Source organism: Penicillium vulpinum (genome assembly GCF_028829585.1).
Source record: "Penicillium vulpinum strain IBT 29486 chromosome Unknown utg000004l_segment0_segment0, whole genome shotgun sequence".
NCBI lineage: Eukaryota > Fungi > Ascomycota > Eurotiomycetes > Eurotiales > Aspergillaceae > Penicillium > Penicillium vulpinum.
This window is the reverse complement of record NW_026643244.1, coordinates 839,572-866,859: the sequence shown is the minus strand read 5'-3', so window position 1 is coordinate 866,859 and position 27,288 is coordinate 839,572. Positions and strand designations below refer to the sequence as shown.

The 27,288-nt window shown below is 45.8% G+C and overlaps 10 protein-coding genes across 10 annotated transcripts; 4 read left to right on the top strand and 6 right to left on the bottom strand.

Annotated features, from left to right (window-relative positions):
- Nucleotides 1-1,085: 1,085 nt before the first annotated feature.
- On the bottom strand, nt 1,086-1,799 carry N7479_008879 (uncharacterized protein; the record flags this gene model as incomplete). Its single annotated transcript, XM_057256572.1, has 2 exons — nt 1,086-1,706; nt 1,764-1,799. The coding sequence occupies 2 exons, from the start codon at nt 1,797-1,799 to the stop codon at nt 1,086-1,088; spliced, it is 657 nt and encodes a 218-aa protein (XP_057104030.1).
- Nucleotides 1,800-2,459: 660 nt separating this feature from the next.
- On the bottom strand, nt 2,460-3,067 carry N7479_008878 (TspO/MBR family protein; the record flags this gene model as incomplete). Its single annotated transcript, XM_057256571.1, has 2 exons — nt 2,460-2,914; nt 2,965-3,067. 2 exons carry the CDS (start codon nt 3,065-3,067, stop codon nt 2,460-2,462), a joined length of 558 nt encoding a protein of 185 aa, XP_057104029.1.
- Nucleotides 3,068-3,807: 740 nt separating this feature from the next.
- Nucleotides 3,808-4,113, top strand: N7479_008877 (uncharacterized protein; the record flags this gene model as incomplete). The annotated part of the gene is made up of 1 exon (XM_057256570.1): nt 3,808-4,113. One exon carries the CDS (start codon nt 3,808-3,810, stop codon nt 4,111-4,113), a length of 306 nt encoding a protein of 101 aa, XP_057104028.1.
- A 470-nt stretch (nt 4,114-4,583) lies between these two features.
- N7479_008876 (Mur ligase C-terminal) lies at nt 4,584-6,261 on the bottom strand (the record flags this gene model as incomplete). Its single annotated transcript, XM_057256569.1, has 5 exons — nt 4,584-4,807; nt 4,867-5,021; nt 5,085-5,962; nt 6,018-6,182; nt 6,232-6,261. The coding sequence occupies 5 exons, from the start codon at nt 6,259-6,261 to the stop codon at nt 4,584-4,586; spliced, it is 1,452 nt and encodes a 483-aa protein (XP_057104027.1).
- Nucleotides 6,262-6,546: 285 nt separating this feature from the next.
- Nucleotides 6,547-10,273, bottom strand: N7479_008875 (LipA and NB-ARC domain protein; the record flags this gene model as incomplete). Its single annotated transcript, XM_057256568.1, has 7 exons — nt 6,547-7,761; nt 7,909-8,837; nt 9,095-9,308; nt 9,367-9,596; nt 9,646-9,715; nt 9,874-10,126; nt 10,176-10,273. 7 exons carry the CDS (start codon nt 10,271-10,273, stop codon nt 6,547-6,549), a joined length of 3,009 nt encoding a protein of 1,002 aa, XP_057104026.1.
- A 1,944-nt stretch (nt 10,274-12,217) lies between these two features.
- N7479_008874 (folylpolyglutamate synthase) lies at nt 12,218-13,471 on the top strand (the record flags this gene model as incomplete). The annotated part of the gene is made up of 3 exons (XM_057256567.1): nt 12,218-12,981; nt 13,027-13,193; nt 13,248-13,471. 3 exons carry the CDS (start codon nt 12,218-12,220, stop codon nt 13,469-13,471), a joined length of 1,155 nt encoding a protein of 384 aa, XP_057104025.1.
- Nucleotides 13,472-15,774: 2,303 nt separating this feature from the next.
- Nucleotides 15,775-16,707, bottom strand: N7479_008873 (snoRNA-binding rRNA-processing protein IMP4; the record flags this gene model as incomplete). Its single annotated transcript, XM_057256566.1, has 2 exons — nt 15,775-16,650; nt 16,702-16,707. The coding sequence occupies 2 exons, from the start codon at nt 16,705-16,707 to the stop codon at nt 15,775-15,777; spliced, it is 882 nt and encodes a 293-aa protein (XP_057104024.1).
- Nucleotides 16,708-17,188: 481 nt separating this feature from the next.
- N7479_008872 (putative regulator of nonsense transcripts) lies at nt 17,189-20,479 on the top strand (the record flags this gene model as incomplete). The annotated part of the gene is made up of 2 exons (XM_057256565.1): nt 17,189-17,403; nt 17,455-20,479. 2 exons carry the CDS (start codon nt 17,189-17,191, stop codon nt 20,477-20,479), a joined length of 3,240 nt encoding a protein of 1,079 aa, XP_057104023.1.
- A 1,106-nt stretch (nt 20,480-21,585) lies between these two features.
- On the bottom strand, nt 21,586-21,955 carry N7479_008871 (DUF4396 domain-containing protein; the record flags this gene model as incomplete). The annotated part of the gene is made up of 2 exons (XM_057256564.1): nt 21,586-21,878; nt 21,943-21,955. The coding sequence occupies 2 exons, from the start codon at nt 21,953-21,955 to the stop codon at nt 21,586-21,588; spliced, it is 306 nt and encodes a 101-aa protein (XP_057104022.1).
- Nucleotides 21,956-24,310: 2,355 nt separating this feature from the next.
- N7479_008870 (putative C2H2 transcription factor) lies at nt 24,311-25,217 on the top strand (the record flags this gene model as incomplete). The annotated part of the gene is made up of 2 exons (XM_057256563.1): nt 24,311-24,579; nt 24,635-25,217. The coding sequence occupies 2 exons, from the start codon at nt 24,311-24,313 to the stop codon at nt 25,215-25,217; spliced, it is 852 nt and encodes a 283-aa protein (XP_057104021.1).
- Between the last annotated feature and the right edge of the window lie 2,071 nt (nt 25,218-27,288).

Genomic DNA, 27,288 nt, shown 5'->3' with positions numbered 1-27,288 from the left:
TCAGGATAACACATACAGTAGACATGTATGCGCTTTTTTTATGCTATTAGAAACGGTTCCCAATGTAGGAAAGCTATAGCGGCATTGTATGAGAGAGCGAGGAAATAAATGAAACAAGCATTCCAGTATACTTTAACTAAGAGGCATGTTTTTGATGTACAGAAAAAAAAAGCAAAATACATACAACAGCATGTGTATGACCGTGGTCACCTAGCGCCCATGGTTCAGGCATGGGCGACTCGCCGCTATTCAGGGTACCCAGGGCGGATATTCACCCGCCTGAATATTCTTCACCCACGTATTCAGCCTGTACAACAAAAGGTACATTTTTCATCATGGGTAAGAAAGGTACAAGCAAACCTTCTTTCCCCCTCTATTTTTCATCACTCACTTCAACCTCGCTTTATCATGAGCAAGATACGTACCAGATATGGCCCAACGTGAGACAGTATAGGAATTCCAAAAGTGGATAGATGCACAAGGGACCAGTATAGTCGAAGGGAATAGATGCTTATATATAGGTGTACGAGGTTGTGACATCTTTTTAGAGGGGCCATCGTGCGAAAAGACTATGTGGACTCTCGTGCACCACAACCGAGAAAATATATAGTTGGTCAAAGAAGTTAGAAACCACAGTCCTTATAGGGGTTGCCTCTCCTAAGGCTGATTTGAAGCCCCGCTACGCAGTGGCGATGATAAAAAAAGCACTAGGAAACTATTATAAATGCCGATCCATCTTAAATGGCTATTTCTTCCTTGCGCTCTGCTCTTCTTGGGTTTGTTTCCCTAGCTAGTGGGAAACGTCTTGAACGAAAAGAAAAAATCAATCTAGCTAGGAAGCGGTTTTCATATCAAAGAACTTAGGGCCTATCTATGAGGGTTCCTTAGCAAGCTGATAGCTATCTCTAGTAATCTAAGCATGAAAAGGGTTGGCTAGCAGAGTAGCGTCAATGGAGCTATTATACTTTTCGTTTTCGCCGGAGAGAAGCAATTGTAGGGACCTGGGCAACAAATACGTGAATGGGCTGAAAATAATTCATGAATTAAAAAAAGTGAATAATGATTTCAGCTACCAATCATGCTACTCACCCGCTAACCCGCCAGATTCGTACAGGAGATGGTTCACGATGTGGATACTGCATATCTTCGAAATCTAGCATTATAGACATTGCACCGTCGGAGTTAATCAGTCTTTCCCAGGGGTGAAGGCGATCAGGAAAATCAACTTGTTTAAGATCAACAACCATCACTCTGTATCCTTGGCTACCCTGATCGCAGAGTAGAAAATTGTCCAATCTCTGATCTCGGTACAAAGCACCATATTCTGAAAACTGACGAAAGACATCCTCGAGATAAGTCTTCAAAGTTTCCCTAGAAAAGTCGCTTTTACTACGGGCCAGTTCATAGAGAGTAACACCATCAATCTCGGACAATACAAGTGCTGGGAGTCCATCATAATAGCCTTCCCCGAAAAAGAAGGGAATCACTTTTCCTTGGAGCGCTTTCAATTTGTCGTAAACTGCTTTCTCATTGCGAAATTCTTGCTCCCAATTATTCTTTTGCTGTTTGACAATGATTGATGTAACAGTGCGGGGAATCGAGTGCCGATATGAGCCCGGGTCAAGTGCGAAGCGATAAACTGTACGGCGTTCATCTAAAAGCTCCACATTGGTTGAATAAATTGGATGATTATCCAAGTAGATTATCTGAGGAGATGAGCTTGATCAACTCTTCTCTTAAATTATAGCACTCACTTTACCTACCTGGGATAAATTCTGGTTTCGGACAAGGGAAGGCATGGTGTGGACTTGCATAGGAGTATTGAGAGATGTTCACGGAGAACATTGGGAAATAACGCGATATTTATCAACCCTCCACGTGATGTGATCAACAAACAGATGCAAGGGGAGGTAAAAAAACATTAATTAGTTAAGTAGTTAATGACATCGCTTAGTTACCTGGTAAGGTAGGTATGCCCTTGATTAGAGAAGTTTTCTAATGAGATTTTCAGGTAGTTGTAGGCACTTGTGAAAGATATTGAGAAACAGTTCGCAAAGAAAATACCTTCCAACGGTTGGTATGGTTCTTGTTTATAGGCGTAATAAAATACAAATTTACACTGTCTACGTACAAAGTACAATACAAATATGCGTGATGTGATCGCAGTTCTGCCTGTACAGCTGTACAGGAAGGCATATATCAGTGGGTAATGCGGTATCAGAGGGCGAACAGACCAACGCCAGATTTATAGATAGAAGTGCGACCTAATATGGATTTCCCACAGAATATTACGAATCACTGAGAGCTTACTCGGTACAGCCCACGCCATCCGGTGATGTTCCACTTCCAAGTTGATTGTTGCATTCTTGATTTTCAAGTTGTAATTTCTGGTATATAATATCGTAGGAAGTGTATGTATATTGAACAATGTACCATTGTAGATTGCACATTGTTGTTCTCTACTCTGACCGCTCCTTTCTAGTACCAGTGGGCACTGTCCATCCATTCAGGATACCACAGCCGGCGTTGAGATACGCCGCATATCCGAGCCACACGGCGTAGGGAGTAAGACACCAGAAAGCGGTCCGATCGGCCGTCCACCAGTTGACCATCAGGGCACCCACGTTGCCCACTAATAGGGCCAGATCTCCCAGGGCCGCGGCCGGTCGGCCCAGTCCGAAGAAGAGGGGCATCCAGAGGAAATTCAAGGCCAGTTGCGTGGTGTAGAGGGTCTGGCCAGTGGAATTGGCATCACGGACAGCCAGAGAAAAAGATCGCGACGCGGTGGTGGCGGCGTGGTGAGAGGCGTAACCCATCAATCCATAAAGGAGAGTCCAGGCCGGTGCGAAGAGCCATCCTGGAGGGCTGTAGGGCGGTTGCTTCAATTGCTTGTAGGTTTCACGATTTTGCTTTCCTGTAGAGTTGTCAGTGATTGTCTGTAGTAATCGTCACCGGTCGACTTACGATTGGTCAAGAGGGCCACTGCGGTTCCTGCGGTGATTGGGGTCGCAACCGCCAGATAGGGGTTGGCGAGGAGAACATGAGGCAGAGCGAAAGACCAAGGCATTTTGGCGAATGGGATGAAATAAAATGATATCAAATAATATCAAATAATATATTCCTCGACTCTAGAAATCTCTGAAGAATGAAATGCGAAGCAATCGGCAATCGAGAGATATGGAAGTTTTTGCCCCTACGTCATTTCCCTGCCTTGGCACAGCCATAAGCCACCGGGCAGACCTCCCCCGGGATTCAATAATAGTCGCCATTCGTCAGCTGCTTCATTTCTTTTTGCTTTTTTATATATTCAATGGGAAAGAGCTCAATGGCGAAATCGAGGTAAGGTGGAACCGATGTGATGTATGAGAAGAAGATAATCCCAGGGTTTCAAAAGTTGGATGACAGTTGAAGATCGACGTGTCTGTGCAACAGGACAGTTTCGCCGAGTTCAAGCCGATATAATGCTCATCCCTGCACGGCGAGTATCAAGGCCCTGATCATTATTGCATGGAAGAGGAAATGAAGGACTTCATTTTTTGCATATTGGCATTTGGTCAAACCAACATATAAACCAACAGTACCCTACCATATAAAATGTCGGTGGACATACAGCAATCGCAGTTGATCAGTTTAATGTTGACACATTTTCTGTGGGCTTCATTATTTGCTCATCGTTATCCACCACAGTTCCCCTGCGATTGTTGTGTCTCCATGGCTGGGGAACGAATCAAAAGGCAAGCCACTAGCACTGCTGATTGGGGAATCAAAGCACTCATTTCCTTTTATACATTACAGTCGCAACTGAGTATGGAAATCTTCTACCTTGGCGCAACAAAAACTCTAATAAAAGCAGATGGACTGATATATGAACTTCAACGGGATAATACCGCAACCTTCTATTTCCTCGAAGGCGACATCGATTCAGATCCCGGCCCTAGTATCGCCGGTTACTATGAAGGACCATACTACAGCTACTACCGATTTTCACGCACCTTTCCGCTCGAGGACAGTGACGATTCAGACATGCTAGAGGCGCATGAACATCTCAATGAAACTATTGCCTTAGAAGGTCCGTTCGATAGCGTTCTAGGCTTCTCCCATAGTGGGACTTAGCCGCTGGGTTCATGATCCACTATACTAAGATTCACCCGAATGAACCGGCCCTGTTCAGATATGCTATCTTTACCAATTCTCTCTTACCTTTCCGTATGGGCCCTGGTGGGCTCCCTATTGTAGAAGAGGGGTCGGAAGGTACATCTCCATCCCTAGTATGTATATTTCTGGAGCAGAAGATCCACTCTTTGACTGTTCTTTGGCCTTGCATCGAATCTGCGCGGCACGTCATTCCACATTTGCGGTACACGGAAAGGGCCATAATATCCCTAGTGATCGAAATAACATCGGCATCATCGCTACGGCGGTTCACAAGTTGCTCTGTCATATCTAGTGAAACTAATCAAAAAGGGCAAGACATTTTAGTTATGAGACAGGGGATTCAAAAAGTTCTTTGAAAAGGAAGTTTATTTGACAAGGGATGTAGTATGTACTATGGGCGCGGTTGTACTTTCTTCTTCCACAGTAATCTACGGCCGCAAAAAGTGAAGTGCCCCTCCGACCAAATGCAAGCTTCCCGTCACGAAGACTTCCATTCCACCTCGCTGGGCACCTAGTCGCTTTGCAGACCTAATAGCCGCTTCAATAGTTGGTTTGGTTGAAACTGCAGCTATGGGATCAAACTCTTGCCAAAGTGAAGAATAGATAGCGCAGAAGTCAGGAAATGGCGTTTGAGGCACTTTCAGGGTTTTGTCTGGAAGAGAAACAATTAGGGAAAGCATATCCTTTAGAATAACCATTTTTATTACTCACCTATTCGTGTAGTCCCATCCTCTCTTTCTTGATATGTAGTAAAGATGACATGGTCTGGTTTTGCATTATGTTCTGAAAGGGAATGGGCTAGACATTGCACCAGGGCCACTCCGTCGCGCTCCTCTGAAAAGTGGCTAAAGATAAGAACACGATATCTGCGTAATATGATGAATGTAACGTTAGCTGGCTGGTTCTGTATTCAAGACAATATAACATACTTTGATGTATCTGAGGAGTTTGAGTTCTTGGCAAACCACTCCGCCGCTTGTGTGAGGCTCAATGTGTTGTGAGCCCCATCCAAGAACCACTGTGATGTTCCATCTACAATAACTTCAAATCTTCCACTCCATGAGAAATTTTCGATACCACTCGAGATATCATCGGAAGTCATGATCTGATTAGGTACCTGAATGCGTAAAAAGGACCTAGCAAGCTCAAGGGCTAGTGAGCAGTTTAATCGCTGAACTGGGACACTTAGGACCCTGTTGTTGATAGGGAGGGAGCCATTGATCGGAATAAACGTTAAATTCGTCTCTTTTTCTGCGGCACGGTCGTATAGGATCTTAACAGTACCAAATGACTGTGGTACAGAGAATGTAGGTACCGTAGGTTTGAAAATTCCAGCTTTATGCCACGCAATATCTTCAATTGTGGGCCCAAGCTGCTCAATGTGGTCTATCCCGAGAGATGTGATCCCCGTCACAATAGGCTTCCGCATCACATTCGTAGCATCATATTCTCCGCCATGGTGTGTCTCGAAAATTGCTGCGTCGACACCTTCCCTAATGAAAGTATGAAAAGCCAATAAAGTCAGAAGCTGGAGATAACGGGGCTGTCTTTTAAGCTCTGCGTGGGAAAGGCGTTCCCAAACTTCGAAGAAGTATTGCGTGAAAATATCTTCCGTTATTGGTTGGTTATTGATCTGTATTCTCTCCCTGATACATTGTAAATCGGGGGAGGTATATAGCCCGATCTGCTTCGGGAATCCCGTTCGCAAACCGTGCGAACGAAGAAAATAGCTAGTGAAAGCGCAGGTACTACCTTTGCCTTTTGTCCCAGCGATATGAATTATGTTCAGCCCGTCGATATCAACGTCCTAGATCTGGTAAGAAAAACAGGCCATAGCAGCTGAGGGCACAGGTGATCCATACTGAGTGTCCTAAAGCGCACAACCACTCATCCATACCGACCAAACTGGGAACACCTCTCGTTGTTTGTTTCCCGCTAGGGGTTGCTGCACCCTGTGACGCTGGGATCTGTGCCGGAGCGTTTGGTCGAGCTTTTCGGCGTTGCGCCTCAAGTAGTTTGAGGGCATTCTAAGTTGTTAGATCAGATTTGTGATTGTAAATGGGTTCGAAAGACTACCTGATAGTTATGCTGCATGTCGTAAGCCATGTAAAGACACGCCGGTATGAGATAAAAGACGTTTCGCAAGAGAGGGGATTTTCCAGGCCAGTTGTCAGATTTGGCGTACTCTTAGTGCCAATCATGTGATATGATTATACCCAATAACTTCTCTTGCTCAATCTCTCGCGTGGTTTTGGTCAAAACATGTTGTTTTGTAACTAATATCTTTGATATTCCATTTGTAACTACACTGTTGCAAGGATTGATCAATACATTCACGCAAATCTAAGTGTTCATAAAAGAGAATTGTGCAAACATGTCGCTATCTGCTCCCTAACTCACATTGACATGTTTCAAACTGTCAATTATGAAGTCATGCCATTTTGAATTGAACAGCGGGATCCAGAATACCCGAGGTTCTGATGACATATCTGTCCTCGCCTCTTGAAGTATATCTGTACATTCCATTGTATGACCGGTCATCAACAGAGCATGTGCTATTGAGCAGCGCACAATACTCGCATTGAACCCTCTATTAAGCTTGAGACGACCCAGTACTGCTAATGCGTCTCTCCACCGTGATATAGCCTTCTCCCATTGAGATTGCTCATGTGAAATCCTTGCCAGAGAGACCCAGATTCGGAAAATGTTAACTTGAGCTTTGTAGTCCGGCATGCCGGAGGACAAGACTACACGGTGGATGTCAAGTAGAAGTGGCTCTGCTTCGCTGTACATTTTGCGCTGAAGGTAGGTCTCTGCAAGTGACATCTGTAGTCTTCTCCCCGTGGCAATGTCTTGTATTCCATTCTCTCTCATTGCGGTCAATTCTTGCAACAGAAGATTTTCGGAAACAACAGGCTGACCGATTTCGCAATAAAGGTCTGCCACCCCGGAGAGGAGAACTCGATACCAGTCTGTGCCCTCAAAGTATTCATCAAACAGACTGTCTCGGAGAACGCCCTCGAGTAGTCTAAGTGCCTCTTTAAACAAACCCTGGTAGCGGAGCACCTTTCCCAAAGTGATATCACGCGCTCTTGAGACAATCCTCTCAAGGGTAGAGTACTCCGTACCCAACGACTTCCACTCGACCAATTCGTCTTTCGCTCCAGTAAGCTTCCCTTCACGAATCAAATTCTCGGCGAAAGAAATGATGAGATCTCCTCTCTGTGCATTGAATCTTGCAGTCAAATCTGAATCTTCCCGGCCATACGTTGCGCCTTGGCGCAAAAATCTCTCCAAAATATGCTCGGACTCCTTCGACATTCCGGACATTCTTGTTAATGAACTTTCCCGGTATACGAGCCAGGCATTTAGAAAAGGGTCATCGTTATCTTCCAGTAACTTCCTGGTACGACTGAGTGCTTCAAGCTTCCACTCCGCGTGCGAGAACCGCGATGCGGCGAGAAGGGTTGAGGCAAGCTCATGTTGAAAGGAGGGAAACTCGCTTCCACGATCGACACATAAAGCGTCATATTCAGAAAGAACGCGATGTAAGTGAGGTAGAAGGATTCTCCCAAATTTTACACTCCTGCGGATCATCATCAGACTCTGAACTCCGTTGGGGTCAATTTTCAAAACTCACAGTGGGTCAATGTATGCATTCCTTGGAAAGGCATGACAAATGAGTAAAATTGCTTGCCATCGCCATCTGTTAATTTCTGATGGGGACAGGCGCTGCGTCGCACAATATTGTACCAAAGGGTGGATAGAGAATTCTCTCAAACCATTCATTTCCTTGTTACAGGATATAAGTGAAAAAGAAAGCAATTTCTCCACAGCTGTATCAAATTCAAGATCACCTTGTATGATTTTTGTCAAATATTCGTCGACGCCTTCATCCTGCGCACGAACTTCTGTTACTTCGCCGTTTTCCCCCCATCTCTTTTGCGGAGATGAGCCTCTATGGAGAACCATCTCAGGAATTGATGACGGATCAAGAAACGAGAAAAGAAGGAGAAGAGAAGATGCGGCGGGTGACTCTTGTTCTACCTGCTTGAAATTGATTTCCCACGCTGTCAGAACTGCTCTATCAGCGAATCCAAGTCGTGGTGAAAAGCGCAATAAGTCATTCCGACGAGTAAGATATAAATCTTGATATTCTCTCAGGCTTCTACGCCTTGAGCGCACGAACGCCCCTGCTTGCACCAAAGCAAGTGGAAGAGATCCAAGAAGGTCCACAATCTTTTTTGCCTCTTCCTTATCACGATAGGTAGGGTGTTCGATCCCAGAACTCTCGAGAAGTAAAATGGTTGCATCTTCGCTTGCCAACGAGCTCAACACGTGCCCCTCCTCGGCTATGCTGCCAATCACCGCTTGATCGCAACTGGTGATCAAGACATGTCCCCAGTTGACAGAGGGCAAATACTTGTGAATTTGCACTGAATTCAAATCGTCAGCATTGTCGAAAACAAGGATCCACCGGCGGTTTTCAGGCTTAGACAGCCAGCTTTTAACTGAATTAATCTTATTCTTTGATTCTCCGAGATTGAGAATGTCATGTAGGCGATCAAAATCGGCTCCAAGTGAGACGCTCGATGTTGCGTTCAGGAAAACCACGCCTGTGCTGTACGTCGACATATTTTGCAAAATGTAGTGCAAAGCTGTCTGGGTCGTTCCCGAGCCGCCTGAACTAAACTTAATAAATGGCCAAGTACTCGTTCCAAGAATAACTCACGCAGGCCACATAAGCCAAAAATGCGTCTTGTTGAACCTTCGTTCTGATTCTTATGGAAATAGTCCTTCATCATGTTCAAGATACCATCTCTACCCCGAAAATACAAACATGGCAGTATTGAAACATCGAATGGAATGGAAAAAACTGTTAAATGTTAGCGAATTTAAATCGCTACGCATCAAGGTGATTTTCTCATATTTATCATACCCGACTCGGGGTCTGATTGCGTCTGCGTCTGCGTCTGCCCCTGCTCGGTGAAGCCAAGCTGCAATTTATCAGCCAGTTGTTTTAATCTGGACATCACAGGGCGAAAAGAGCGATCTTGGTGGGATCGGAACCTGACAATATTGCGGTGGTCGGCAAATTGCGGAATAGTGATTTCATCAGGGATATTCAAAACAGCAGACTGTTGTTCGACAATCTTTAAGGATGGTCAATATGATGGATGCAACGCGTACTCAGATTAAGAGCGTTGTTACCAGCTTTTTCAAGAATGGACCAATGGATGTGAATTCCAGTTCATAAAAGGAAACAATATGCACTTGCTTCCTCCTCTTAATGAAATCCTGGGTAATTTCCAGTAGGACCTCGGAGTCTTTCTGCAGTGTCCCTATCAAGGTACGTGGGGGTCTCAACGGCGAACACGCGGAAAGGATGTTTGCCACAAGCTTTCCCATTCCTGCAAGACTACTGCCATTATGCGGAGTTCCTTGTATCAAGTTAATGGGAAATGTGGAATTTGGCTCCATCAAACTTACCAAGGAATAGCATCGCATAAACAGATTTCTGCACTTGTTCTTCCTCCTCAGAGCAACCTATCAACAATGCCTGTAATATAAGCAGACTTTCACCTCGATTTCTGGGAAACGAGTCACCTTTTTAGCCACAATCCCACCTAGACTGTGACAAAGAAAGACTATGGGACGGGATCTCTCCTTGTGGACAGATCAGTATCAGTATCAACTACCAATAAAAAGGGCTCTCACCTCTTGCGTAGACCTGAAGTCAACAAGCTCAGTAAGTAATTTGGAGCATATAGTGCGCATGTCTTGTTGGGCGGTAAAACTCTTGAAGCGAGCGTCATATCCGTATGTCATTATGCGGATGTTAGGCAGAGCTTCAGGTAGTAGGTCTTTGAGCCACATGATCCTTGTTTTTTTGTGTGTCCAGGTATCGATGGCGTCCCCGTTCAAGCCATGGATGGCAACCAAACTGCGACAGTCAACTGTGGTTCGTTCTCTTAATGCAGGATTGGTTAATTAGTGGCATCGATAGAATACAAACTTACTCAAACAGAAAGCCATCTTGAGAAGAGCTCTTCCCCCCCATATACCCTTTGAGTGTGGGAGGGTGAAGAACTGTGATCCCTCGTCTATCTTCGGTCATTTTGAGCTTGTGTAGGTTAACCCTTGAGTGGACTCCGATTTAGGGAGTCCATGGAAATCTCCAGCAATAAGAATAGATCCGTGATGCACACAAAAGGGGGAGACACGTGTCAACCCTAAAGGATTCGCTTTCGGAGGGTGAGGGTAGATAGTGATAGGGTGATGAAGTCACACTAGTGCAGCCCACGACACAAATTTCGGGGCAATGCAGGAAAAGCGGAGGTGTGCATCATACTATTCACCCTACAGAATTACCCTGCCATGCCAGCCCGGATGAGAAAGGACGCTACTGCATGCACGCCACGAGTAATAAATATTGTATTCTTTCAAATGCATACATCGAATTAAATACAATCTGCATACTAACAATCGATTAGTAATAATCACTAGTATTGGTATTACTAGCAAAAAAAAGCAAGTTCGTACATACATATGCATTAGCGTCTCTTCTCGGGCCGGGCTGGTATGGCAGTGTACAGAGTAGACAAGGCTCTGATAGTGCTACGCATGCTACTAGGTAAGCTATGATCCAGCCAGCGCTTACAAGGGGTTTCTTATTGGTGTATCAGTACGCTTACATTACCTTGGAATGGGAATTGGGAAATTTTTAATCGCGGAATTAAATATCTCGATGTACGTAAGTTTTATAACCGAGGTAGGTTCCAACCAAGCATCGCAGTATTCGTGGTGTAAACTATTAAGATTGGCAAATTAGAGGGGAGATCGCAGAGCGTTTGTACTGTACAACAACCCAGACAGATAGATCGATCCATCATGAAAGCGAAGTAGAGCTGTTAGAGCCCGAAAGAAAGATGGCAGTAAATGCGATTTTATATCTCAACAACCCATTGTTGTTTGACTTCATTGTCGCTCGATAGTTGTTGATAAGGCTTCTAAACACTATATATCAATTTCAAGGAAATTGGAGAGCTACAATATCGTGGTATTTACCTAAGGTAATTTGGATATGGCCCTCATAAGCTGGAGTTGCATTTATTAATTTTCCTTCGGGCCAGGGTCAATTATAACACTCTACTTGGACACTGCGGTTGGGCTGGCCCAATTCCCAGTGTCTTTCCATCAGCACGGCAGGGTCTTGGGAAGGAATAACCAGGAAATCCGTCTTCATGATCTTAAGGTTTATAAATTTCCTTTTTATCCACAATCTGACACTTGTTACATAGGTACATATGCATTCCGAATCACTATACTCCGTACGGAGTACACTACTGCACATTGTATTAATCCCCACCTCACTAGTCAATTTTTTATGAGTCAAGCGTAATCTGCTCCTAGTCGAGGCCTGGAGCCGATGCCCAGCGATCGGGATTAGTAATCTTTAATCAGCTGCCCCCATGTGCAGGTGAGCAGTTAACTAGTTGGTTATCTCGACTCGTCGACTCACTCGAAAACTAACCCCTGTGTAATCCATCTCGCGTGGCAGGTGACATCTGATGTCTTGATATCTTGAAACCTCTCTGGTCATTGTCTTCTTGAGTCTCCCTTATAATAATCGCTTACTGCTGAAATGAAGCGTACTTACGAGGTAATGTTTTGAATAAACAAGGCGTTCGATCTGACAAAATTTACAGTGCGCCCTCAGGCTTATTGAGACGCGAAGACGGAAAGGCCGACCAAAATATTCAGCAATACCCCTCACTGACCAAGGCTCCGCCTCTATCCGCGGCAATTCGGCTGTGAAGGGCGTGCCTAGTCTGGTTGGAATGAAGGAATGGCTACAGGCACTGGGACATTCGGTATGGATATTTAATGATATATCACCTTGCTGTAGCGTGTTTTATCTTACTAGGACTAGGATAACGATATTGAAAATATGAATGTAATTCACGTCGCTGGAACAAAAGGAAAAGGTAGCACCTGTGCCTTTACCAGTTCCTTTCTTCTTGCGCATAGCTTGAGGACAGGGTTTCCAAAGCGCATTGGAATGTACACCTCTCCTGATTTGCAGTGTATTCGGGAGAGAATACAACTCGATAATCAACCAATAACGGAAAATCTCTTCACGCGATACTTTTTTGAGGTTTGGGAGACTATTATGTCTCGAGATCTGGAACAATCTACAGAGCCTATCAGACAACCACGCTACCTGCAATTACTGGCCTTGCTAGCTTTTCACACTTTTATCAGGGAAGGTGTCGACGCTGCAATATTTGAGACACACCATGGCGGAGAATACGACGCTACAAATGTGATCAGGAAGCCTGTCGTAACAGGGATCACCTCTCTTGGAATGGACCATATTGCACAGCTAGGCCCAATGATCGAGGATATTGCATGGCATAAAGCGGGTATCTTCAAACCCGAAGTACCTGCTTTCTCCGTACAACAAGAACCCGGCGCTTCCGAAGTTCTACGCGACCGTGCCACTGAAAAGAAGACCGACCTATCATTTGTTATGTCTTGCGATGATCTTCCTACTAATAGCAGAGTGTTAAGTGTTCCAGTGCAGCGGATAAACTGCTCTTTAGCGTTTCAGCTAGCTACAACTTTCCTCCGCCTCAAGAGTTCCTATGATATCAATGCTGAGGATATACAGAAAGGTATCGACAATTTTTCGTGGAATGGAAGATTTGAGATAATAGAAAAGGAGGACGCACAGTGGTTCTTAGACGGGGCGCACAATATATTGAGTCTAAAACAAGTAGCTGAATGGTTTTCAAGGAATGTTGATACTGCGAATACGGAAAAGTAAGTTGAGTTCTTGTAACTTGGCCTTGTTAACTAATATTATAGTGGACGATCTGGATATCGTGTTCTGATCTTCAGCCATTTTTCAGAGGAGCGCGATGGGGTGGCTCTTGTGCGATACCTAGCACGTGCTTTCTCAGATTGTAATTTGAGATTTGATCATGTTATCTTCACTACATATCAGGAAAGAGAAGACGGAACTACCAGAATTGGTAAATACCGAAGGCACATGTCATAGGTAGCACAGCTAATTGTATTCTTACCAGACAAAACACTCAAATCGCCGGAGACACCCTTCCCAGATCTCTGCACTCAATACTCAATACTCTGGAAAGATCTCCATCCTTACGCTACAATCTCAATCGAGCCAACTATCGAAGGGGCTATAAAGGCAGCGAAACAGCTGAGTGTCGATCAAGGCGGTATGCAAACGTTGGTTACGGGAAGCTTGCACATGGTTGGGGGAGCCCTTAAACTTTTACGGCCTTAAATTCATAGCGGGTTCTGATGCTCCGTTAAAGATGTGTTGCCATAATCTCTACTTTGAAACATAAGCCCTAGCCCATTGCCTTTGAGTTTGAGCTTCCCAAACCACATGTACTGGTCTCTTCTCAATTGACTCACATACTGGCAGGAATAAGCCTTTTGAAACATAGGTAGGTATAGCCTAGAGTAGGTTGTTTGAGGCATGGTATATCCCAAGCTCGGCAGCAAGGCAGGATTTCTGTTCTCCTAACACCACAGCGTCATCTCTATATTTTTAATGACTACTGCCGTAATTACCCGCCGAGTTGGAGAGGACAGCGAGGATGTTGAGTTAGAAACCTATGGGTTTTTACCGCAGTTCCTTTTTATCGCAGCTCCTTCCTACGAAGTGTGAATTTCTTGGCCGAGAACATGTTTATGCTCTCGACCAAATCATGGCAAATTTGAGTTTGCTGCTCTTGGATGCCACACTGGAAGAAAAACACAAAATCCAACTCAAACAAAAGTCGGTCTATAGTGAGAAACGGAGCCTTTATAATGAAGAGCTCCGGAAAGTCTAGGGACTATCAGGGAGGAAACATGGAAGTATTCACACTGGAACCATGTTCCACTTTAGGAGATTGGAAGGTAATACCTAGACTTCAGCAGAACCCATTTTGGGTCGCAGTCTCCGACCCAAAATGACTTGGCAGAATAGGTAAAAGTCTGTTTGACTAGTTTGCACTATATTGGGGCCCCAATGGGTTACCCATCGTTGGGTCGAAGCAATAAATGGACCCAATACCCATTTTGGGTTGAGTTGGGTTCGGGCTAGAGTGAGTTGTTCCGAAGTCTAGTAATACCTTATAGAGACTTCTTAGCTAGTACATTACCTTGTAAGCACGGCCTTAGAAGTTTGGATAGAAGAAAGATAGTATAGGTATTAGAGTCCCTCTATAGCGAGATGGATACAATTTTATTGTCACGGATAAACTATGTGCGCTACTACATGGATATATTGGTCCTGGGCATGTCCAACCAATCAGCGGATGCAAAAATGGAAGCAAAACACCGATTTGCAAACCTTGGAATATAGACGGAGTACAAGAAGCTCGGGCCAGCTCCATAGGCCGGTCTCACTCGACTAAAAACAAAATAATATTAGAGGGTTCGCCAGTTTATTAGGATAAGACAAAATAATAAATAACTGCTATATACCTACATAGTGGGGCCGGGATGATCGTGGCTTTTTAGGGCTAATCACATGCAGCGTGACCCGCATCCTCCCCACCCTATGATGTAAATCCATTAGTATCTACATATTTAGATTGCCAGCAGATCGAAACTGATCAAATCTAACATGGCGATATGGAGGGCCTTACCAAGCGCGATGAGAGTCGCGAATTAGCCCTGGAGGGCCTCCGCGATACCGCTTCCTATGGAAAACGTTTGGAAGGCATCCAGCTGGAGATATACAAGAGTTGTTTTGAACAATATACCGGTCATATATCATACTCACTTGAGCTGTACCAACGATATCTTGAGAATATATACCATAATTTAACCAGTGCAGTAGGCCTCAACATATACTAGGTATAGAACATTCTGGGTGGCCTTATAATTTCACTTGTTTTAACACATTTCACCTCCACGTTTCATACAATAAGGTCTGACTTGTCTGGGCATGACTACATCCAGAGATAATGGAAATACGGTATACGGGTGGTTTTATAGGCTACCGGCTTTTTTCCCTGCCTTAGCTCTTCGTCGATGGAAAGGCCTATCTAAATTGTAATCTTCCAGCTGAGACGGTTATTGCTCGACGTCTGCTATATTCGCTTTTCCAACTGGAATAGGAGAAATGATATTAAATAGCCGCCGAGAGGAAGCTATGTACTAAGAGCATAGAGCACGGTTACAAATATGTACTACCGATGTTCTTGTTTGTTGTATCTGTAAATATATCATTTGTCTCATCTATTCAGCAATATCGCGAGAGTTTCTAATAAGATAATTCCAAAATCTTGAGGATCGGATTGCGTGTTTTCATACAATAAATATAACATCATGAATTATAGAGCGGTAACCAATTCTGTCAGAAAATCCGGTCATGATCCCAAAAAAAGCTGCTGTACATGTCTTTAATATTTTTGACTAGACATTCTCCACTGCCATTTAAATCATAAACTATGTAACTTGAACATGACAAAAGAACCCATTCTAATTGCCCTCTAACGCCAGATACGCCAGTCGACCAATGTGGCGAGATGATGTTCTGCATTAACCATCCACGCCACAGCCAATGTAGTGATGCGAGTTTTTGAAGAATCACAAATATTCCTTCTTTTTGCTGGTTCTTGTGTATTGGGTAAGGGCCCATTCGATGTCGCCGCTCGAGCCCTTCTCCAATGTACCTCCGCGGATTTCGAAAAGTCGCATTGTCATGCGAGGTCCAACTTCGGCCAGCTCCACATCCCGGTACCCAGTCTTGACGAAAACATGGTGCCGCACTTCGATGTTGTCGTCCTTGTTCACAAAGCTCACAACACGGTTTCCGACCTTTCCCGTCTCGCGAGGAGGGAAAAGGTGCTTCAGAATCTGAACAACGCGGGCACCCAGTTTCGTCTTGAATCCCTCAAAAATCAAGTGCGGGTAGCTTTCCGACACAGTACCACGAGCGGCATTTGGAATATCCTGACGAAGGACGACATTGTGAAGAGAGAAGCTGGCAGTAGGGCCATGGGGAAGGTGTGAAATTGTGAGTGCGGTCGGGGTACCACGGTGCTCGTGGAGGAGAATCATGTCAGTCAGAGCGGCGGAGGTTGCGCTGGAGACGAGATCTCCAAGAACGAGAGTTCCACGGTTGAGGCGAATGGAGGTGGGAAGGAGAAGGCGGATTTCTTTCGCAAATGCGCCGAGGCGAGCGGAGGGTGAGCGAGAGGTGGTGACCAGAGGACGGGGATCGATAATGCCGGAGGTTAAAACGTATTCATCGTCGATGTCCATCTCAGCGTCTTCCTGAGTCTTTGATTCGTCATATTTGAAGTCTTCCCGAAGCGTTTTATCATTTGCGATTGTAGGATCTAGAGGCTTTCCAGAAGCCAATGAAGCCTTGAGTTGCGATCTTTTTTCGGCAATGGAGGCATCACGGAGTAGCAAAGCTCTCCGATAGAGATAATCGCGACGCTCGCGGGTTTGTCGGCGCTACTGATTGTAAGTAAAATTTCCAATGTGTCGAATTAATCCTTCACTTACCAGCATTTTGAAGATTGGTGTGAAAGTGTCTTTGGCAAAGAAGAGCGGGCAACTTTTTTTTTTCTTACTTAACTCCGGGGCTGCGTTTATGGTTCATATGCGTACCTGTAGTGGGATCGCACCGATAAAGAATCTGGGCAGTTGCGGAGACGCTTTTTGCTCACCTTTGAGACAAACTCATCGACTTTCTTTTGTCAGTCCTCTTAGACAGAGAGCTGGACTGGTTGTATGTGCTCATCTGTTCTCATCAAGCACTTACCACTAATACCACATCTCGATACAGATCTCCGTTCGTTTGCCCCTCAGGCACGCCCTGGAGATTTCAAACCTTGAACACTCCCATAGGACCACCGGATTGTCCTCTACGCTCTTTTTCCATCTACAACTGTGAATTTCATTTGGTTTCAACTACCTGTTGCTCTGCTTTTTGCTTTAAGTCTTGGTCAGCTTCAGGCATCCCTATCAGTATTCCAAATCGGTACCCATAATGAGCTACCAACCGGAAGACTCCTCAGCGGGAGTTGAAATTAACGAGATTGCACTTGGCCGCGCGCGTCCACGCCGACATGATGACGAAGATGAGGGCTCTGATACCTTTGAAGATGACGACATGGAAAGCATTGTCGGTGCACCCACAAATGGGAAACAAAAGTCCCAAGGAAATGGAGAGGAGGAAATAGAGCTCCCTGCTCATGCATGCGCGTTAGTTTTTATATCTCCTTTATAGATAGCCATTTACTGATTATATTATAGGTACTGTGGCATTCACAACCCGAGCAGCGTCGTCAAATGCCTTTCGTGCAATAAGTGGTTCTGCAGTGCACGTGGCAATACCTCTTCTTCCCATATCGTCAATCATCTTGTCCGAGCCCGTCATAAGGAAGTCCAGCTCCACCCAGGCTCTTCTTTAGGTGATACTATTCTGGAATGCTACAACTGTGGCACCAAGAATGTCTTTTTGCTTGGCTTCATCCCCGCTAAATCTGATACCGTTGTTGTTTTGCTTTGTCGCCAGCCATGCGCGTCTATGCCATCTTCCAAGGACATGAACTGGGACACTTCACGCTGGCAGCCTCTTATTGAAGATCGTTCTTTCCTCCCCTGGCTCGTGGGGGCACCCACTGACCAAGAACAACTCCGAGCCCGCCACCTCAGTCCTCAATTGATTGCGAAACTAGAGGAAATGTGGAAAGATAACTCTCAGGCAACCCTGGAAGACCTAGAGAAGGCCACAGCAGTGGATGATGAGCCTGCGCCAGTCCTACTTCGCTATGATGACGCTTTCCAATATCAGAATATTTTCGGACCGCTTGTTAAAATTGAGGCTGATTACGACCGCAAGCTGAAGGAATCTCAGTCTCAAGATGGGCTTATCGTGCGCTGGGATCTTGGTCTCAACAACAAGCACCTCGCAAGCTTTGTGCTGCCCAAGCTTGAGCTGGGAGATGTCAAATTGGCCGTGGGTGATGAGATGCGCATCAAGTACAATGGTGAATTGCGTCCCAAGTGGGAGGGTGTGGGATATGTCATCAAGATCCCGAACAATCAATCTGATGAGGTCACAATCGAACTGCGCGCCAAGGGCGACCACAAGTCAGTTCCCACCGAATGCACGCACAATTTTATGGCCGACTATGTTTGGAAATCGACTTCCTTCGACCGCATGCAATGTGCAATGAAGACATTTGCTGTGGATGAGCAAAGTGTCTCTGGTTACATCTTCCACCGCCTCCTTGGCCACGAAGTTGCTGCAGCGCCTATGAAGACCCAGATTCCGAAGAAGTTCAGTGTTCCAGGTCTGCCAGATCTGAATGGCAGTCAAATCAACGCGGTTAAAAGTGTCCTCCAGCGACCTCTCAGTTTGATCCAAGGTCCCCCGGGAACTGGTAAGACCGTTACCTCCGCCACTATCATCTACCATCTCGCCAAGATCAATGGAGGCCAGGTTCTTGTTTGCGCCCCGTCTAATGTTGCCGTTGACCAGCTCTGCGAACGTATCCATCGGACTGGTCTCAAGACCGTGCGAGTTACTGCTAAATCTCGTGAGGATGTGGAATCTGCCGTTGGTTTCCTTTCGCTGCATGAGCAGGTTCGTATGAACGATAGCAACATTGAGTTAGTGAAGCTCAACCAGCTCAAGGCTGAACTTGGAGAATTGTCTAGCCAAGACGAAAAGCGTCTCAAGCAACTTACTCGCTCTGCCGAGCGTGAAATTTTGACTAACGCGGATGTGATCTGCTGTACTTGTGTTGGTGCAGGTGATCCTCGTCTTTCAAAAGGCAAGTTCCGCACTGTCCTCATTGACGAATCGACCCAGTCCGCTGAGCCCGAGTGTATGATCCCCCTGGTTCTAGGCTGTAAACAAGTTGTGCTGGTTGGTGACCACCAGCAGCTTGGTCCTGTGATCATGAACAAGAAGGCCGCCAAGGCTGGTCTGAACCAGTCTTTGTTCGAGCGTCTCGTCATCTTGGGCTGCTCTCCTATTCGCTTGAATGTTCAGTATCGTATGCACCCGTGCCTTTCAGAATTCCCCTCCAATATGTTCTACGAAGGCTCGCTGCAGAACGGTATCACTATTGCCGATCGTGTCCGCCGTGACGTTGACTTCCCTTGGCCCATCATTGATGACCCCATGATGTTTTGGTCAAACCTGGGCAATGAAGAAATCTCCGCGTCGGGTACCTCTTATCTTAACCGTACCGAGGCTACCAACGTCGAGAAGACTGTCACACGCTTCTTCAAGGCAGGTGTTCAACCTAGAGATATTGGTATCATTACTCCATATGAGGGACAGCGGAGCTATATTGTCAGCTCTATGCAGGCAAACGGCACCTTCAAGAAGGAACACTACAAGGAGATTGAGGTTGCCTCAGTTGATGCATTCCAAGGCAGAGAGAAGGACTACATTATCCTTTCTTGTGTTCGTTCCAATGATCACCAAGGTATTGGATTCTTGAGTGATCCTCGCCGTCTCAACGTGGCCCTTACTCGTGCTCGATATGGTCTAGTCGTCCTTGGAAATCCCAAGGTCTTGTCCAAGCACCCATTGTGGAACTGCCTTTTGCAGCATTTCAAGGAACGCCACTGTCTTGTGGAGGGGCCTCTGTCCAACCTTCAGGAGTCCTTGATTCAGTTCAGCCGGCCTAAGCAAGCTTATAGAGGTCCGCAGCGCTTCCAGATGTCTTTCAGTCAGACAAATAATGCTCCAAACAATGCAGTGAATGGTCGTAACGGCGGTCACCGCAATGAGTATCATGACTCTGGGTCTGTGGTGGGCTATATCCCTGACGATGTGTCTTCTGTTCACGGCTCGGCCCTTGGTGGTGTTGGCCTTCCATCTGGCTACCCCCCTATGTTCCAGAATTTCGGCGAGTCGTGGCCTGCAATCTCTGGCGGCCGTCGGGCAAACGGTGGCCGACCCAAGGGAGCCCCTAGTGTGGCTGGCGAGTCAGTCGCTGCTACTGAGTCTGATGTCACCTGTAGTGTCACCGACGGACGGAGCGTTGATCAGGGCGGTGTCAGTCTCGCTGGTCTGAGCATTAACGATATGAGCAAACAGCCCAGTCTCAGCCAATCCGACCGATTGAAGCGCTACGTCGAGTCTGGTGGACGCGAGCCTTACAGGGCTGGGGTCCCGGACAACGGCAGCATCTTTGGAGGCAGCTCCGCTAGCATTCGCGTGACTCGCGGCGTGCCTGGCCAGAACACTCACGATGACGACGATGCCCGTAGCGTCTCCACTGCGTTTGCTAGCCAGGTCGGTGGCAACTATGACTGAGTGACTTTTATGCCCAAGATTTCCCAGGGCAACCTCCAACAGATTCGCCCATCTTACCACTCGGCGAATTAATGTCCGTGCATACTATCAGGGTTCTTTCCAGCAGAGTCTGCCCGCCCGTTTCTTTTATGCCGACCAGGAATTGGGATCGGCAAACCCAAGACTTTTTGGATGCTTATCCCCGGGTCCTTTTGACCTGCTACCAGAGCGCCGTTCTGTCTGTCGAAGGATTGTTCCCTGGGTCTGATCCCTCGCCATTGTCACCGTGACATTCTTGCAAGGCGTGACTATTGGGGATGAGGTGACAGACAATGACCCTCCAGTATCTTCCGGTTGAAGGAATTACTGAAAACTCACCCGTCGATTGCTGATGCCCAGTTCTGATAGCCCCAGTAGCAATTACTGGGCAACTCTGCAAATTTTCCCTACCCCTTGGCCATGTCTCATACTCGCTATCTTTATCATTTAGGTAGTCAGGTACTAGCTTAAAAAACAATGCCAATTATGATCCCACACTTTTCTTAATATCTGTAGGTGGGCAATATGACAAAGAAATCAAAGACTAAGCCGATCTTCCAAGATTGGAATCTTCGCCGGCTTATGTTCCGAGTTAGGGCTGAAGCCGTTCCGTTTCAGCTTCTACCCATCAGCCTCATCAGCCGCTTCCCAATATCAGCCTTACTGTTGTACTAACTCAAGTGCATTCTCTCAATATAGGAAGGTAGTACTCAACTAAAATAGAAGACCCAATGATCTCAATCGGCACCCACCGCTTCTCTTACGCCATGCCCACGACACGCGTACCTCATGGGCCACCTCATAGTCGTAATGCCAGGGTTCGGTGATGTTGCATTCTTTGTTGTTTTGCGTGGAATTAGCACTTATGCATAAATGTATGCTGATCGGCCATGGAGGCACCCCAGGCACTTAACCCCAATTCTTCTATGTATAATCTGTCTAGAAACTATCATTTCTACGGTTTAGTACTTGTTAGTACTTATCTCATACATTTTTTTGTGACAAAGAGTCTACAGTGGAATTAACCAAGTGACAAAAGCGATGTCCATATTACATACAAGTGAGCATACTAGGTACAACAATGGAAATCAGTGACACGATTTTCCATACTTCCGGAGCCGCAGATAGTTATACGGCAACGGTGCCAAATATCCAGCACCGATCGATACCACTGCCGCCAGCCAGAACTTCGGATCTTCAAAAGCAACTATCCCACCAGTCAGATGATAGTCAACTACATTCTCAGCTAGTTCCATTGCCACCATCGAAACCATACTCATGCCCATAGCGGTACGAGCAGCCATAGGCCACGACAGCTGATCAGCACCCCGACGGAGCAGGACTGTCTCGAGGATAACCGAAGTTGTAATACCAGATACCACTAGATGGTCGCTGTTAGTACACGCGGCCTAGCGAGATTTGATTCGCTCAAGGAGGCAACCCACTTGACAAGGCCATGATGCTACTCATACCCATCTCAGCGTAGTAGGTCTGCAGGATCCATAACGCGGAGAAATCACCGACTGTACATCCTACCAAACAGCGGAAAGTGTTGATTCCTGCTCGTCTCCAGGTGGACCTGCAGGACCAGAATGGAAGACTAAGCGTCGAAAGGGGCTGGGATGGCGGCTTTGCACATTTCAGGGTTTGAGATAATTGGTTTTCGCGCTCGATGCTTTTTGGGCACGGTTTCTTCTCTGTATGGCAGGCTTGTACACGAATGGTGCCACTGAAGGCGCGTCTTGAGGCCAAGCAAATACCTCGGCTGCGCTGAAGTAAAAATAGGTGGCGCATTTGATTCATATCCCAGCTGATTGGGATCTTATGACGAGTTCACTTGAATGGTAACATACGGAAGTTTGAATATAAAATATCGAATGAGACAAGGTCAAGGGGTGTCAGGTTGTCAGGTTGGTAGAGATGGTGGAGCATATTTCCCGGGCCTGTAGCACAAATGCCGCAATGAGATAGTGCCGGATATACGATTTACGTGCCAAACCACACATTGAAGAATATGCCAATTAATGATATTGCTTTGGTAATTCCAAAGTATCACAAAACACAAGAGGAAATAACTAGCGAAGCGAGAGATACACAATATAAAAGGGAAAAATAGTTTTTAACATGTTAAGTACTCACCCTCAGACTATATCCGGTGGGGCTGCGGGAGCACTAGGAGCATCTCACATTGACAACACGATGAACTCATTCCCAAAATTTGATGTGGATGATATGGATGTGGTTATCATGCAATTCTTATATCCCTGTTGGTCCACGTCAAATGGTGGCTTTGCGTTGCCAATTTAGGCGTCGTTTTGGGTGTATAAATCTAGGGTCTGGTATAATGCCTCGCTTGCTTGCCCTAATAACATAAATTTCAACCGGGCAGCAAATTACTTGAAACAGATGAGCGTGCATTATGGCTTATCTAGCATAAAAGGCTGTTCTATTATGATAGAGGCGGTGTTAATTAGGCTTTATAATTAATCTCTGTGTGAGGTCTCCGCGTCCGTATGGAATACAAAAGACATACTACATGGTACCTACTATTTAGTGGCTCCAATGATGCTCTACTCTACAGCATGACCTCACGGGATAGTCGTAATGTTATCATTTATAGTTCTGCAAAAAAAAAAAAGATATAAAACGCAATTCGTCGTGTGGCAAAGTTTTATAGTATTGTATATATTCCTAGAGTATTCATAGGCTACAATATTCTCAATAGATTGATATACAGGTATATCCATGCTAGCATGCTAGCCACGTTATTTATGTGCTACTTCCCTTAGAACCCCCCGTACAACGTTCAATATTCTAATTTTAAGCAAGCTTGCATAGCCTAGTTTAGGTTGAGAAAGCTTCCTACTCCGCACAAGATCGATCCTTATGCTGGTGGTCCTTTTAATAGAAGAGATGATTGCGTGGACATGAAGATCATTGATTTTTAAGCTTGTCAACCATAATGAGTTTGTTGCAGCCTAACATCGGGCATTGCGAACATACATTGCACAGCAAGGCACTGCCCAGGTGCCCGATCTTGATGCTTAAATAAGCATATTTGTCATGCACGTGATTGGAGACAAGGATTGATCATCATCACGTGTACTCACCGCCACCCAATTTGTCAAAACCATTTGTGGCAACTCCAATATTCCGGAGTGGGCGGCTGCCTGAACACACCCTGGACACCTGGGCAGACATATTGCTTTGATACCTAAACGGGTCCGCCGATATGGGACAACAAGATTGGACTCCGTACTCCGTACCGTAGACATAGATTAGTATACAGTCATACCTTTTAGGGTATGAGTCACTTGTGTTTCCTTGACCCCTCATCTCAATATTCCAAGGCATTAATAAACAACATCGTCCACATTTTAACCTGTAATATATATAAGCTCTAGCCAGTTATGATTTCAGATGACAATCCAGCTGTTTGAAAATTCCACTAGAACACGAAAGAACGAAGATCCTGCAGGGACGCTGAAAAAAGAACAAGGATCGACTGCGCCACAAGAGTGGCGCACCCACACCTGACGCAACCGGTATAAATAGTTCGCGGATGCCTTGCTACCTGAAAATTTTGGCAACTCCTCATCCTCACCTCGAATACATACCCATCGACATCTACTAGGCGTTCACCGCCAATTTATTCGATTTTTTTCCTAAACAACTCTATTCTTGTTGTTTACCTCTCTTCAACTATCTGTTGCTCCCAAATTTACCGTTGTTGTGAATTGACGACGCGTCTTTCCGGTATCTACTACATTCTATCAAGATCCCCTCAGTAGTGTGGGGTATCAACTTCTCGATATGGGCGACGGGTCTGACTATCCTAGCCCACGAAGTGAAGGTCCTAACGGTGCTCTCGCTGCCTCAATCCTTGCCTCTGCATCTGAATCCTCGCTACCAATTGCCAAAATGAACGACCCTCAGCCGATGAGCTACATTGACGGTGCGCGCCCGCGCCTTTCTGTCCGACGCGCCCGCGATCCTCCCAAGAACTCTGAAGGTCAAATCTTTTGTGATCACCCTGAGTGTCAATCTGCACCACCTACTTTCCGCCGTCCATGCGAATGGAAGTAAGTACAATGCCATATTGTCTCTTTAACGCGCCCAGCACTAACATGATTATAGCAAACACATGGATAAACATGATCGTCCCTACAAGTGTTATGAACCAAACTGTGACAAGATCCAAGGTTTCACTTATTCTGGTGGTCTCCTCCGTCACCAGCGCGAAGTTCACAAGAAAAACACCGATACTAAGAAGGCTTTGATGTGCCCTTACACTGATTGCAACCGCAGCACTGGCAATGGTTTCACGCGCCAGGAAAATCTGCGAGAGCATCTTCGCCGCCGCCACATGCACAATGACGAAGCTCCTCCTATGGTCGATATGTCTTGGGAGCGCAGCAATGAACTTGATGGTGTCGACGGCGTCCGTGCCCCTTCACTCCCTATTGCTGGAATGAAACGTCGCCACGACTCTCCTGCTGTCGGAGATCTCCGAGACATGCCTGAGACCGATGAGCATGGAACTGATTTGCACCAAGAAATTAAGAGACTCCGCCGTGAAGTCCAAGAAAAGGATCGCCGCCTCGAAGAGCTGGAGCGAATCGTCGCCAACATTCAGCAAGCTATCCCCCAGCAGTCTGCTGCCGTACCCGACCTCCAGGACCTTTCGCAGCCTACTCAGCCGGCTGCGGCTCCTGTTTAAAGGTTGCTCCTTTCAGATCGAGACGTCTATGGATTTGACCTATGCATCATGTGGGCGTTTATCGAAGCAACCGATGGGCTTCAAAAATTTCTTACTTTGCTTTCTCTCTTGTTTGTGTAAATCTTTGCGACTTTGCTTTCTTTCTTGTTTTGAGTAGCATTTGGGTTCGGTCTCCATGGTTCTTCAATGAGAAGAAGTTGGATTCTGTGCGTTGTGCAAGGATTCAAGGATTGAGCTTCCCAGTCTTTGTGGCGTTTTAGCTTGATAATTTCATATGGGCCAGGCGGTGTTGTCTCCAGAGGCGGTTTACACGTTGTCTCGCCTCATATACCCGAGTGTTTCATTCGATGTGTCCTTTCGGATAATTCGTTTTGCCACTCAACTCGACTTTCAGTTTGATTTGTTCCTGATTACTAGCAGATTGTACGAATAATATCATCTTTATTTTTTAATCATCCTAGCCTTACTCTGTAGTCCAGCAGCCTCAAGAGGCAAGCACCCAAATACGATCGTTCTTCGTGGCATTGAATACGGAACGCACGTTTAGAGCTGAAGTATAAGGCAGCCAATGATATTCATGGATGTATCCACGACTAGACAAGTGTTTATTCCTGAGGCACCCAGGCTTCCACGCGATAGCGATTGTTCTCAGGCAAACATTTCAGCCACACTACTTCCACCTCGGGTCCCCTGCCTAGTAGATTCCGGCGAGGCTCTTGCGAAACTCGAGCACGGCCGTCTCGGAAACTATCTGGCCCGCTGGCGGCGTCCTAATCTAGAACGTCGGAGTTAAGGGACAAGACCGCCGTTAACGGGCTCCGTACGGAGGTCGAGGCTCCCGACGGTGGCCTATGAGGCGCTAAGCTTGGTCATAATACCCTCAGACAACCAATGTGACCCCTTGGCTGAGGACACTAGACTGTGACTCATTATCACACGGATCGTGTGTTCGGTTCTTGGCTCGAACTCGACGCGAGCGGCTCAACGCGATATCACCTGATGGCCTAGATGCATTGTTTTCGTGTTCTTCAAGTCATTCTTCCTATATAACCTCACGTGGCTTTGGATGAGAAAGTAAGGTGTAGGCAACGCTCTAGGCGGAAGCGTGGTTGTTGGGGATAGTACGATAATCGCAACGACAACACGTACATCACAGCACGCCATCTACCCTTCTAGGAGTTTATTCCGTCTGTTGCCTACTGCATTGGCTCTCCTAGCATAATCGAGATGTATTAGCAATAATGCTCTCAACAGAATACCCTCTAGTGCATCACATGTATCTTGGTCGATACATATCTTTCACTTTTCTTTTTGACGTCCCTGATCATGAAACCCGTACGTTTTGGTGTGCATACTATATAACTATTCTATGATGCTGTATTAATAACCAGACTGACCCTCACATATGTATATCACATATGACCATGGAAGGGATAAGTGTTTCTTCCATACTGGTGACCAAAGTGTTCTATACTTCTATCAGTGAAGGACACCTAGCATTGATAACTTCTTAGATTTGCGAGGCTTGCTGAGAGTCAAGAGAGGGGAGATACCTTCTAGACCTAAACCCTTCAGATTTGGTGTTTCAATTACGTATTGCCATGCTGCTCTAAGCTCAAGCTAGGATGTTGCCAAGGCGATAGTTCCTTTTCTTAACCATCCTATGAAACAGATATTTCACAAATGAAGATTCCGATTGTATCTTTAGTGCTATATATTATCAATATGTTGTTTTTGCCTGGAGAAACTACAGTGTCTTGATCAACCTCAGAGGCAGCGTCAATAGATACAAGGCCGATGTTGTGTAAGATAGAGATGCCATAGAATCACTGTCACTGTAAAAGATTTAGGGCATTGAAGGTTATCACCCAAATATTGTGTCGCGATGTTTATATTTAGGACTTTTATGCGCTCATGACTCTGATTCCGGGACAAGAAGGATCTCCATAGTGATCATTATATAGATCTCACTCGACATGTCTTGATGGATATGAACTATTAGGATGCAACGAGGCTGTATATACTCTTGAATATTGTTTTCTCTTAATTTTACGCATACAATCCTTAGAAA